The sequence below is a fragment of the Coregonus clupeaformis genome, chromosome 22 (genome assembly GCF_020615455.1).
Source record: "Coregonus clupeaformis isolate EN_2021a chromosome 22, ASM2061545v1, whole genome shotgun sequence".
In the NCBI taxonomy this organism is placed as follows: Eukaryota; Metazoa; Chordata; class Actinopteri; order Salmoniformes; family Salmonidae; genus Coregonus; species Coregonus clupeaformis.
The window spans coordinates 4,402,114-4,416,373 of NC_059213.1; the positions used below are offsets into that span (position 1 = coordinate 4,402,114).

Sequence of the window (14,260 nt, forward strand, 5' to 3'; positions counted from 1 at the left end):
CTGTGTTGTGTTTCGGTTTCAAAGGGCTTTTTCCTCACACACAGGGACACTGAATCCCAGCAAGGCTCTTGTGTAGTAGCTAGCTAGCCCCCATGACTCATCTAAGGTATCCATTCTTTAAAATGTACAACTTTTGGAATGTCTGTGTGGTTGTGTTTGTGGGAACTTATCATTAATAATTTACTAGGTGTCTCACATTCATATGTTTTGGTCATATAGCCTGTTGGTGCCCTTCACATCACAGTGTTTTAACAAACCTACATTATAGAATAGTGAAGTCTGAAATATTCAATACATAACATCAATTTCCTCCAGAACTTTTAATGGTAAAGAATGGTGTCAGGAATAAGTTGTTCCTGCATATTCATTCAACAGTGTAGTTTGAAGTACAAATATTGGATCAGTGCCAGTGCTAACCAAATCTGTCCCTATGTCTGTGATGTGTCGTATAATATTTTCCCCTAGCACACCAGAATTCCCTTGACACAAGTTAAGCACACCTTTGGAGGAGTAATCTACATATGACTAATGTTATTTTCCATCAAAACAATATGGAAAAATCCTTTGTGTCAGTTGCAAAGGATCTCACACTGTATAGGGCAATATGGCCACCTAGTGGAGAAACACTGGTCAGTGGTGCTTACATCCCATTTTTACAGAGTCCTAATGTGGTACTCTACTCCAGTGGTTCTCAAACTTCTTGGGTTACTCTACCACCAATCACATTTTATTCTGCCCGGAGTACTTCAGAAGTACCCCCTCGTGCATTTCACCAGTAAGCCTATGGTCTTATGAGACTCTTCAAGTACTCACTGTGGATAGGCCAAGTACCCCCAGGGGTGCCTGGTTGAGAACTACTGCTCTACTTACTAGAGCCTAGTGCATTGTTAAACTTTTTTGTTGTTATTGAAGATCGGAACTGGCAGCAACATCCGACAGAATGGTGTTGGCCAATAGCACATGGGTTGAAATTATTTTACTCCTGTGTAGTGCTGAAATAATGCTTCAAGTGTATCAGGCCAAAATGATAACTATATAAGATCAGGGCCCGTATTTTAGAGAGGGTAAGTTTGTCCTGCAGCTGTGAAGCCTGCCTTTCCTGCCTCTGGTTTATACGCACAGATTAAATATGGCTATAACGAGGGGTTCTAAAAGATCAGGACGAATGGAAACTGATACGGAAAATCAACAAATTATTGACCCTGTTGCTCGATAAGAAGCCAGTTTAAAAAAACGTCAAACCCAATATAAATGAGGTGTGTTCATAGGTTAGAAAATATGTCAAATACAGTGCATGACACATATGGGAAGTATATATTGAGTTTGTGCTCGTTTTACATTTTGTCATAATTAGTGTGAAGAGTTTGTGGTCTTTACAGTACACACAGTCAATATACAATGTAGTGCAGATAGAACAGTGAACATATTGTCATCAGTGTGAAAAATAGAATCGCTCTACTTAAAATATTAGTAGTTAAATATATCGTTTGTAAATTCCTATCATATGTGTCACGGGTAAATGTGTTTTTAACAGCAGACTATATAAATATAATTTTACATACAAAATAAACAAAACATTTTAAAGACACAGATTTTCACATTGCTTTTTGCTAAAGTGCTAAGTTTACAAATATGTGATTGCAAAGACACCACCCCAATACAATATAATTTACGTTAAACAAAGATGCATTGAAAATTAGCTAGACATTTTTTTTCTTAATTCTCATTTAGATTTAGTTTAGCATTTAAAAAAGTAAATCTGATAGACTTTGTAAAACACTACACAAAAAGATTCAGTAAATCAGTGCAAAACTATTTCAGTTTTCGACCACATACTTTGCCAGCTAAAAATGCTAGGTCCTATTTTATTTATACAGTACCACTCAAAAGTCTGGACACACCTACTCATTCAAGGGTTCTTCTTTATTTTTACTATTTTCTACATTATAGAATAATAGTGAAGACATAACTATGAAATAACACATATGGAATCATGTAGGGGTACAGAAGATAGCCCTATTTGGTAAAAGACCAAGTCCATATTATGGCAAGAACAGCTCAAATAAGCAAAGAGAAATGACAGTCCAGCATTACTTTAAGACAAGACTTCAAGAACTTTGAAAGTTTCTTCAAGTGCAGTCGCAAAAACCATCAAGCGCTATGATTAAACTGGCTTTCATGAGGACCGCAACAGGAATGGAAGACCCACAGTTACCTCTGCTGCAGAGGAAAAGTTAATTAGAGTTACCAGCCTCAGAAATTGCAGCCCAAATAAATGCTTCACAGAGTTCAAGTCACAGACACATCTCAACATTAACTGTTCAGAGGGGACTGTGAATCAGGCCTTCATGGTCGAATTGCTGCAAAGAAACCACTACTAAAGGACACCAATAAGAAGAAGAGACCTGCTTGGGTCAAGAAACATGAGCAATTGACATTAGACCGGTGGATAATTTGTCCTTTGGTCTGGAGTCCAAATGGGAGATTTTTTGTTCCAACCGCCGTGGCTTTGTGAGACGCAGTGTGGGTGAACGGATGATCTTCGCATGTGTATTTCCCACTGTAAAGCATGGAGGAGGTGTCACGCCCTGGCTCTGGGGACTCTTTAATGTTGAGCCAGGGTGTGTAGTGTCTGTGTTGTGTTTTCTATGTTCTTGTTCTAGTTCATGTGTTTCTATGTTGGCCGGGGTGGTTCCCAATCAGAGGCAGCTGTGGCTTGTTGTCTCTGATTGGGAACCATACTTAGGCAGCCTGTTTTGCACTTATCATTTGTGGGATCTTGTTCCGTTTAAGGTTTGTTTTGGTGTTTAACCTTGGACTTCACGTATCGTTTTGGTTTGTTGTTTTGTTCGTGTGTATTAGTAAATAAAGAATGTACGCATATCACGCTGCGCCTTGGTCCGTTGTGTATGACGATCGTGACAGGAGGAGATGTGGGGGTGCTTTGCTGGTGACACTGTCTGTGATTTATTTAGAATTCAAGGCACACTTAATCAGCATGGCTACCACAGCATTCTGCAACGATACGCCATCCCATCTGGTTTGGCCTTAGTGGGACTATCATTTGTTTTTCAACAGGACAATGACCCAACACACCTCCAGGCTGTGTAAGGGCTATTTTACCAAGAAGGAGAGTGATGGAGTGCTGCATCAGAACACCTAGCCTCCACAACCCCCCGACCTCAACCCAATTGAGATGGTTTGGGATGAGTTGGACGGCAGAGTGAAGGAAAAGCAGCCAACAAGTGCTCAGCATATGTGGGAACTCCTTCAAGACTGTTGAAAAAGCATTCCAGGTGAAGCTAGTTGAGAGAATGCCAAGAGTGTGCAAAGCTGTCTTCAAGGTAAAGGTTGGCTATTTGAAGAATATCAAATATCAAATATATTTTGATTTGTTTAACACTTTTTTTGTTACTACATTATTTCATATGTGTTATTTCATAGTTTTGATGTCTTCACTATTATTCTACAATGTAGAAAATAGTAAAAATAAAGAAAAACCCTTGAATGAGTAGGTGTGTCCAAACTTTTGACTGGTACTGTATATCAATCCTTCTGTTTGATAATCCTGGAAGGGAATGACTTTCCCAAAATTAAGATAATTCCCCTCTGGTTTACTTTCCTCAGTCTGCTAACTCACGACCTGACAGTGATAAACTAAAACTGTCTTTCCTTGACAATAGACAGACACTCGTTTGGCAAGATCACGTTCAAGGTCTGGGCCCGGGTTTCCCGATAGCGATGGAATTTAGACTTACGAATGTTTTAACCATGGAGCTTTCCTACAACGGCCGAAGATGTAACATGCGTTTCCCAAAACACCACGCAGAGAGAACGGTTGCTAAGTGCGTCGTTGGTGCATTGTGTCAATCAATACTGATAGGATCGAAAGAAAGGGAGCGCTGCTCTCGGATCAGCTTTCTCCATTCAAATCGTTCCTCAACATTATAATTACTTCACAATACTGACAACGGATCAGCTCCTAGAGAGATATTCTCACCTATGGCTGCAAATATCTAGGAGGCTTATTACAAATAATGCTTACCCAATGAAAATGCACTAAATCACCGATATATTTACTTTATAAGGACTGAATGCTAGGTTAAGGCTACCAAGCTTGCTAGGACAGAACAGATCAGATCAATTAGCACTGAGGTGTCAAAGCCCTTGAGCCCAACAATGGCAGGAGAGTTTCACAGCCTCCCCCACCCAAATGCAGAGGCCTTTGAAACCCCCTCCATCTGTGCAGAGGTCATTACAATACAGTACCCCCTGGATTCATAATATAATATAATATAATATGCCATTTAGCAGACGCTTTTATCCAAAGCGACTTAGTCATGCGTGCATAATTATTATTTTTTGTGTATGGGTGGTCCCGGGGATCGAACCCACTACCTTGGCGTTACAAGCGCCGTGCTCTACCAGCTGAGCTACAGAGGACCACTTCATCTCTATTTTGAACTGATATGCAGCCAGGACACTTCAATTGTAAATTACCTAAATAAGAAACAATATTGTTGATTTGATCACATCAGAAGATATCCTCCTCGCAATCTCCAAAATACAACAGCCACAGGACAACTTTGTTCGGACGTCGCAAAGGACCATTCGCCGAAACTGAAGAGATGTAGCTAGCCAACATCCTCCTTTTCCACGCGGAAAAAAACGGTGGACAGAGACTTGCTAACTACGTTAGCTAGCTAGCTGGGATTTTCTACAAGGACTCTGCCTCCCAAAAAAAGCTTCTCCCAAGTGGGTGTGACACCTACTGCCGTTGCCTGCTGCACTGCTGCTTGGATTCCACCTGGCGATCTGTCTGCCCTGGCCTGTCTCCCCCTGTCTGGTACAGGTACCCCCGCCACACTCCCCCCTCTCTCCCGAGCTTTCGCTCGCCTCCAGCACACACGCACTGTTGGTGTGAGTGACTCTGAACTTACAATGGCTAGCCCCAAGTCGTTATATTTTTTTCTTGTGCTTTATGCAATTTGCCTCATGACTCCTGCATGCTTTGTTAACTTTGAACTTGCTTGTTTACCCAACCATGGGACAGACTATGTTTGTCCCCACACTCGGGACTCTGACTCTCTATTGGTTACACAGACTCTATTCTATTCAGAATCCTATTCTAACAACCTCTCGCCAGCTTTGTATTCACGTTACATGATGAAATTGCTGTACAATAGGATCTTGTTGCCATCTAATGCACATTCAAATGTCATAAATCAACACTGCAGAGCTCTCCCTGTCCTCTGCCGTGCCCTGACTGTATTACTGCTGATGATATCTGGAAATGTGCACGTACACCCTGGCCCATCTACTTTTGCTAGCCCCAATTCTGATTGTAAGCATTAAACTTTCAAATAGCTCTTTGTTGACTGCTGCTGGGTGTTATCGTCCACCATCAGCACAGGCCTGTACCCTAAATGCCCTAAGCTCTCTCCTGGCACCTTACAATAAATCTGAATTTGTCCTGCTAGGTGACCTAAACTGGGACACGCTTATACCACTTGACCAAGTCCTAAAGCAATGGGACTCCCTAAATCTTTCTCAGATTATTACCAATCCGACAAGGTATGACTCCAAACACCCAGAAAAGGCTACGCTCCTTGATGTTTTCCTCACAAATAATCCTGATAGGTATCAGTCTGGTGTTTTCTGTAATGACCTTAGTGATCACTGTGTTCATAATGGCTGCTCAGTGAAATGACCTGTCCTGATTTGTCATAGACACTTGCTAAAAAACTTTAATGAGCAAGCCTTCCTTCATGACCTAGCCTCTGTAAATTGGTATAGAATCAGCTTGATCCCCTCTGTCGAAGACGCTTGGACCTTCTTTTTTGATATTTTCAGTGGTGTTGTTAACAAACGCCACCATAAAGAAAATGAGAATTAAAAACAGGTTCATCCCCTGGTTTGACCGTGATCTGACAGTTACTCCACCTCAAGAATTCCATTTGGCGAAAGGCTCGGCACACGCATACTCATGCTGACTGGCTCTCGTTCAGGCAAATGAGAAATAAGTGCACTCAGGCTATCCGGAAGGCCTTTTGCCTTTTGGTAGGCCGTCATTGTAAATAAGAATTGAATTTGTTCTTAACTGACTTGCCTAGTTAAATAAAGGTTAAATAAAAAATAAAATATAAAGCAGTCACAGAGATGGATAAACCATGTGATTCTATGTTTAGCGTAGATCTTCTGTGTATAAATTGACGCGGGAGGGCAAAAAAAGCATAGAACGACGCTGTTAGCTGTTCTAGGAGTGGTCTGAGGCAGGCGTTAGATTACAAGCCTTTTTTCACGTGCAACGTTAATAATGATGGTTTTGGGAAACAGGTCGGAGATTTAACGATGCTCCTACGAAGGTTCTAACTATGAACTTAGCCTTAAGATGCTTTTGTGAAACCGGGCCCAGGTCAGTCAGGGTATCTGGACTATGCACTATGAACTATGTTCTCCCCTCACCCTGGGAAGCTTGTGATGTCTGCTTTCAGCAATGAGGGTTCCACATCAACAAAGCCATGATCAGCATAGGTTGTCATTTGTCTGTCTCTCTTTAACCATGCATAGTACTAAATCTGAAGCATAAGGCATTGTTACCCTAATTCCATGGGTTATCCTTGTAGGTCCTATTGGATCTCTGGTGGGAGGTGATGACATCATCACGATTCACATGGTGTGTCTGGGTATTTGTATTGTATGTCAATGAAAGTCTGCATGCCTCTGTAAATGTAGTGTATGTGTTCGTGTGTGCGTTCGTGCATGCGTGAGAGAGAGCAAGCCTACACACGCATAGCATTCGTCTAAGTGTGTGTTTGTGGGTCACTGACAGACAGCCGTCCTTCACATATCTCTCTCTCTCTGAGTGACAGACTGGCTGTCATCTGTTCCACTTAGCAGCCAGTCAGTGTCACAGAGCTGATAGTGTGGCAGTGACCCACTCATTCTCAGGTCTGGCACAAGGCCCCCCTGTCTCTCAGTGAGAGACTCCGAGACAGCAGTCAGAGTCAATGTCTCTGTCCCGAATGTCACCTTATTCCCCTACATAGTGCACTACTTTTGACCAAAGCTAAATGGCCCTGGTTAAAAGTAGTGCACTATATAGGCATTAGGGTGCCATTTAGGATGCAACCAGACAGATGTCTCAGACAGTCACATTAGTGGATTAGTCCTGGGGGCTAAAAATGAAGGCACTAACCCCTCTACAGCTGTGTTGTGCCCGTGGATCCATTTCTCAAAACCATGACTGAGACCCATACTAATGATATCTAAGTGCCAATGTGTATGTCAATTGTTCCTCAAGCATCCGTATTTCAGGACTTTTGATTAGCTTGAATATTCAGTTTCACAACTTTTGACACTTTGTGACTTCGTTGACTTGTGCCATGCAGTGTTCAAATTAGTCCCCCACAACAGATGAGCCATAGTCATCCCAGTCTTGTGTGTGTGTGTGTGTGTGTGTTTGAAACGATCCAGGGACAGTGTGTGTGTTGGGAATTGGGGCTATACTGCCAAGTCATCGGGTCGCACACGGCTACTGGAGCCGCTGGTCTTGCTCAGACGCCTCTTTTCCTTCAGGAAGCCATTTTGGAAGCCATTATGGAGCAGCAAAGGGGGCGGGTTGCAGGCGTTGGGCATGTCGGCGTGCCCCTCATAGGTCATGTGCAGGAAGTCTTCCGTCCCCAGGTCGTCGTGGACAACACGGTGGCGCTCGGTGGCCATGTTGACCGAGTTCTGCTGGTGGGCCAGCCGGTTGTTGAAGGGGGGGCAGCTAGGATGGGGGTGGGAGTGCATGGGGTGGGTGTGAGGGGAAGAGCTCACACACTGGCTGAAGTCTGGGGGCGGGGTGCAGGGCATGGACGGACGGGGTGGGCTGTCAGGTTCAGCGGCGATGACCGTTGCACTTGAGGGCGTGCGTCCTTGTAGTAGCTGTTGCTGCTGTTGTTGTTGCTGTTGTCGTTTACTCCTCAGAAACCTCTGACACTGCTTAAAGGCCAGGTGGTAGAGCTCCACAGCGCTGAGAAACAGTGACACGCCCGACACGGCCAGCATGAACACGATGAACACATTCTTCTCCGTGGGCCGCGAGACATAACAGTTAACCGGGTGGGGACAGGGCCGGCTGTGGCACACGTACAGGGCATTGAGGAAGACCCCGTAGAGGAGGTACTGCACCACGATGAAGACCACCTCCATTAGCGTCCGGATCAGGATGCTCAACACGTAAGTCCGCAGCAGCGCCCCGCGCAGACGCACCCTCCCCATGCCGCTGCCCTCCTTCCCGCACTCTCCCCCCTTCTCTCCCCCGTGCTCCAGATAATGCTTCTCCTCTACGCCGTCCTCCCCTCCTTCCTCCCTGTCACCTCCCCCCTGGTCCTCCTGCTCCTTGCGCCGGCGTTTCTCCTCCATGCGCACCGTGTGCATGGCGTGGCCCATGTAGATGAGCGACGGTGTGGACACGAAGACAATCTGCAGCACCCAGTAGCGGATGTGGGCGATGGGGAAGGCGGTGTCGTAACAAACGTTCTCGCAACCGGGCTGCTCCGTGTCGCAGGTGAAGTCCTCCTGCTCGTCGCCCCATGAAGACTCGGCGGCCGTGCCCAAGACCAGAATACGGAAGATGAAGAGGATGGTGAGCCATACCTTGCCCACAGACGTCGAGTGCTCCTGCACCTCTTCCAAGAAGTTGCCCAGGAGACTCCAGTCGGCCATCACCCGTCACACACCACACCTCTGGAACGGCCTGGGAGAGAGTAGAGCAGACAGGGAACAGTCAGTCACCATCTATAACTACCATCTAGCCTGGTCCCAGATCTGTTTGTGTTGTCTTTCCAACTCCGATGGTCACTGGTATGCCATTGACCATAAGAGTTGGCAAGACATTACAAACAGATCTGGGACCAGGCTAACTACGATCTACTGCACTTAAAAATCTATGAATTACATTTCTTCATTGAATGAAAGTGCTGTTGTTGTTCTGTGGGATATTTTATTTGTGTTTCTTTTTTCAGGACTTTTGATTATTCGGTTTCATGGCTTGTCACACTTTGTGACTTAATTCACTTGTGCCATGCAGTGTTGACTTGTGTTTATATTTTACTGGTTTCCAAGTATCTCTTCATTACACCAAAGTATTATGTGCTATGCTGAGCTGTACTGTACTGAGTGATGCTGTGCTTTACGGTTCTATGCTGTTTTGTACCAGGCGTGTTTGGGGCTGTGGACTGGGTATATTAATAGACTTTTCTCCCTGTGTGACCATAGTGGGCTCAGTAAACTGGCCTGGTTTGGGCCAAGTATGTTCCCACAGCCCTGCCTGCCTGGCCCAGCAATCTGGGAAATCGGATGTCAGTTTTAAGGAAGTCTAAAGTCAACAAAAACACAGAAACAAACATGTCACAGGGCTTATCTTTGCATTACTTAGCCTGGGAAAGAGTGAGACATACTGATTTATATTTCCTTTGGCCAGAGATTGGTGGTGCATATTTCTTGACACATTGAAAACAAACTAAGTCCATAAGGAGGTGGTGACTGGTAAGATGTGAGAAATTAATAAAGAGCTAAGAACTAATAAATCAATGCACTTTGTTTCTGTTGATGGAAATTAATCAGTCTCAGAACTGAGTGAAGAAATTCCCACAAAAGCATTTTCCAATAACAGATGTCATATGGTCATATGACAATATAAATAACTTGATATTATTCATCATGTTTATTTTAGTATAGGAAAGTCTTCTTCTTCTTCTTGGTAGTTGTCTAGGTCTAACTTACAGACACCTGAGCTTTACCATTTCATCACCCCATGAACTCTACTATCAGCTCTTCTCTCTGCGCATATATATCTGCACTCGAACTAGCAGCGTTACCTGTCACGATACAAAAGCCTTGGCCCTTGCAGAGCAAGGGAAACAGCTACTTATATGTTTTAGAGTGATGTCACTGATTGTACACTACTAGCGCACACAGCTCACTAGCTGGCGATTCCACATCGGCTCCATGAGCACAGACAGTACAGTAGTGTGTTCTCCAGACTCCCCCCACTCACACTCATACAAAGGATAAGCAAAGCAGTGTCTATTGAACAATGTTTCATAATACTTAGTTTCATACAGTAGGCACACAGTGAAAACCTTTATTAAACTAAATAGCATATGTAAAAAGACAGCTTTACAAACTTGGATGTTTGACAAACTATTCAGTACGATAATTACCATTGTACAGACTAAGTGGTTCAAGTTAAGGTTGCGTTCACTGCTAAGAAGTCCTTTTCAGTCTTACCAGCAGAGACAATAAACCCTCCTTGGACTAAAATCCATCTGGCACTAAAGGTTGTATTTTTCTTCAGACTGTATAGATCCTCAGTCTTTCTCTCTACTGTTACTTTGTAGCATTTCCCTTCTCTTTCTCCCTCACTTCCCCTGAAGGGCAGGACCAGTGGAAAGTATGGAGCTGCAGGATCAGTGATCAGTGAGGGTGTTCGTTAGACAGTGTGTGTGTGTAAGTGCATGAGTGTGTGTTCGCATGTGTGTCTGAGTAAGAGGGAAAGTGGGCCAATAGGGTTTCCCTTCTTTATCTATAGCAGACCAGTAGATTGTGTGTGAGGACGCTTTAAATTACAGTGGCCACATGACAGTGACCTCAGCAAGTTATGGGAACTACGTCTGAGTGGAAAGTGTTTTTTTAAAGACATAATATAAATAATACTTCTTTCTAGTAGGAAGAATGGGTTTTTACTGCTGATGCACATCTATTTAGTCAATCGGTTTGAGAACAGTCATTTAGATGGACTCACTTCCCATAGAAACTCACCTCCCTTTACATTTCTGTCTGAGGGGTCTTGGTCGCCATCCTGTCTCCCCCCAGACAGTCGAGGAAGCAATGTCAAACAATATGATTTCCTACTGCCAAGGCACTTAAAAGGAAATCGCCCGTACTCAAGAAATCGAGTCTCAAAAAAGCTCATCTCTGCGCTTTGAGAAAAAACACCAACCCTTCAATCGTTTTTTTCTCACACCAAGCAGGCCAAGCAGTCCTGCTGTCAGTGTTTAAAGGTAAAACATAAATAAAAATGACCCGCAGACCAGCTCATAAATCATAATGGGTTCCCTCAGTGCTTGTTGGCACTTTGCAGGCCTCGTCTTACTTAGATCAGCACCAGGATAATGTACCTGACTGGGGTCTTGGCAGCTGGGGGTACATTAGGGAGGAAGAAGGTGCTCCCACTGCTCCTTCTGTTGTTTACCTCAGGAAGGAGAACAATGGCGCTCGCTTTACGGTGCTTGGTGCTTGTCTGGAGTCCATAGAAATAGAAAAACTAGAATGGATGAAGCCCCTCAGACCACTGCAATTTCACACTCATGGCTACACAGAACATTGACTTAAATGGGAATGTCCCTTATGGTAATTATATTTCTGTGCTGGTGACACAGAGGGCAGCTGTTGAATGAAGAGAGAAGGGGGAAATACCTTGAAAACACTCTGGGATACCTGATAGGAGAGGACAGGGTGGTTCTTTCTGTTCTGTGATATAAGGAAAGCACAGCACACAATCCTTTATTCTACTTTTTGTCTTGTGTCTGTGTTAACAAAATAATGATAGTCCCAAAGCTCCTTGACTCCCTTATGATTCTTGTTCTCACTCTTATGCTCCTTATTGGTATACCCGGGTTGTCTAGTTCTACACAATGTGGCTTGATTGTTGTACAATCCACACCAAACACTATTTCCACATTCCTGGGGGTCATGGCATGGTATGGTCCCTCTAGGTCAGTCACAGCAAAATAGATTCATTTGACTCACTCTTTCCTAGCAGACTTGACTCTTAGCCCCCGGACTAATTTGAAATAGGGGAGGCAGTCCACTGGGGCCTTTGCCTTCCCACACTGCTCATAAATAAGTTATTATTACCATACCCTATCTTCATACAGACCAGTTGGTCACATCTTAAAACTATTCCCATCAGGGATAGTTCACATTTGAAAGTCGAAAAATAAGACACAACTTCAAAAAGGTGAACTCTCTCTCCAGCAGGGTTTACTAAAGTCTGGTACCTGAATGATAGCTTTCCGTAGAGTAAACCAGCCATGACTTCGTTATGTTATGTCTTGGTAGACACACACACCATTTACTCCCAGTTATTGGCACCTGGGAGCTACAGACTAAAGGGTTTGGACGTTTGGACCTTTTGTTGCTGTCATCTTTAGCCTATCCTTGTAGTCTATTCGCAATTCCACACTTTACTTTACTTTTAGTCTGACCAATGAGGTTATTGGACTCCTCCTGAATCGTTCAGTCCCTTTTACTTACTTACTTTTAAGAGACCACTTAAGACCATTTTTCAATTTCACTGAGCATAGCCCTATATCTTTAAACAATTTGTAGAATTAGCATTGACTGAATAATTGCCACTAATCATTCAAAGCTGAATTATTTATCAAGCTACTTATTTAAGTGTCTAAAGTCAACTGCTTCTACAAAAGGTTAATGAGACATGTATATATAGTGTGTGTAAAGGCATCAGCACCATAAGGTCCCGTGTAGCTCAGTTGGTAGAGCATGGTGTTTGCAACGCCAGGGTTGTGAGTTCGATTCCCACGGGGGGGCAGTATGAAAATGTATGCACTCACTAACTGTAAGTCGCTCTGGATAAGAGCGTCTGCTAAAAAAGGACTAAAAAAAATCTAACTATGGATGTCTCAGAGTTAGTCTGACATCATGTCCTTTCCTTTAAGCTCCAACACCATTATTTAATGTCACTCGAAGCCCATTGAATACTGTTGGCCACATTTTGCCTCAAGGTCACAGGACAATGTATTATCAAGGGATTCCATCAGGATAAGGGTCCACCCATCATTAATAACAATAGTCCAAGCTCTGAGAAAGTATGACTTCCCTATTTTGACTTTCTTCTGCTCTCTATATTGTTTGGCTCGCTGCTCTTTTCCTTCCTATGTCATGTTGGTTTTATTTTCGGCTCGATTTCACGGCACTTATCTTGCATGTGCTCTCTGGTTTATCATCCTATCTGCTCGGTGCTGCCACCCTGATCACCAGCAGCACAAACAAAAAGTCCAAAAGACAAGGAGGGTTTTGTCTTTGGAGGCAACGCCAGAGCAGTTAACTACAATCTCCTTGGGCTATAAAAGAGTCAACTTTAGATCTCCAATTCATCTGACAGGTCTGATGTTATTTCAGTACTAACATAACAATGTCTTACTCCTTCAACACCACAGCAGATGCTATAGATCTATGCTGGCTTAGAAACTGCTATATGCATTGTCCAGGGTCTGCATACACACATGCATCCACACACGTGTTAACGCACCAGTGGTGTAAAATACTTTAAAGTACTACTTAAGTAGGTTATTTTGGTGTCTGTACTTTACTATTTATATTTTTGACAACTTTTACTTTTACTTCACTACATTCCTAAAGAAAAGAATGTACTTTTTACTCCATACATTTTCCGTGACACTCAAAAGTACTCGTTACATTTTGAATTCTTAGCAGGACAGGAAAATGGTCCAATTCACACACTTATCAAGAGAACATCCCTGGTCGTCCCTACTGCCTCTGATCTAGTGGACTCACTAAACACAAACGCTTCATTTGTAAATTATGTCTAAGTGTTGGAGTGTGCCGCTGGCTATCCGTAAATTACAAAAACAAGAAAATGGTGCCCTCTGGTTTGCTTAATATAAGGAATTTTAAATGATTTTTACTTTTACTTTTACTTTTGATACATAAGTATATTTTAGCAATTACATTTACTTTTGATACTTAACTATATTTAAAAACCAATACTTTTAGACTTTTACTCAAGTAGTATTTTACTGGGTGACTTTCACTTTTACTTGAGTCATTTTCTATCAAGGTATCTTTACTTTTACTCAAGTATGACAATTGGGTACTTTTTCCACCACTGACATGCGCACACGCGCACACACACACACACACACACACACACACACACACACACACACACACACACACACACACACACACACACACACACAGAGTTACTCTACCTGAGAGGCAGCTGCTTAGACCAGGCTGGTGCCTTTTCTGTTAAAAATGAGAAATGCAGAAAGGTCCCTGAGAGGGTGAAATCCAGAGGTCTTGGTCTCTCTTTCTAGGCTGTGTGTCTCTGTTCAGACAGAAGACTGCTTGTCTTGTCTTGACACAGAAGGTTGTGTCTCTCAGGGAAAGCAGCAAACGTAGTCTCTTTCAGTGTCCTGGCTAAAGGTGACTGGGTTTGTCC

At 43.3% G+C, this 14,260-nt stretch overlaps 1 protein-coding gene across 1 annotated transcript; it reads right to left on the minus strand.

The window, feature by feature from the left end:
• Window positions 1-6,154: 6,154 nt before the first annotated feature.
• On the minus strand, window positions 6,155-14,254 carry gja5b (gap junction protein, alpha 5b). Its single transcript, XM_041868190.2, has 2 exons — window positions 14,028-14,254; window positions 6,155-8,743 (listed from the first exon to the last, which is right to left on the minus strand). Exon 2 carries the CDS (start codon window positions 8,710-8,712, stop codon window positions 7,504-7,506), a length of 1,209 nt encoding a protein of 402 aa, XP_041724124.1. The 5' UTR covers window positions 8,713-8,743; window positions 14,028-14,254; the 3' UTR covers window positions 6,155-7,503.
• Between the last annotated feature and the right edge of the window lie 6 nt (window positions 14,255-14,260).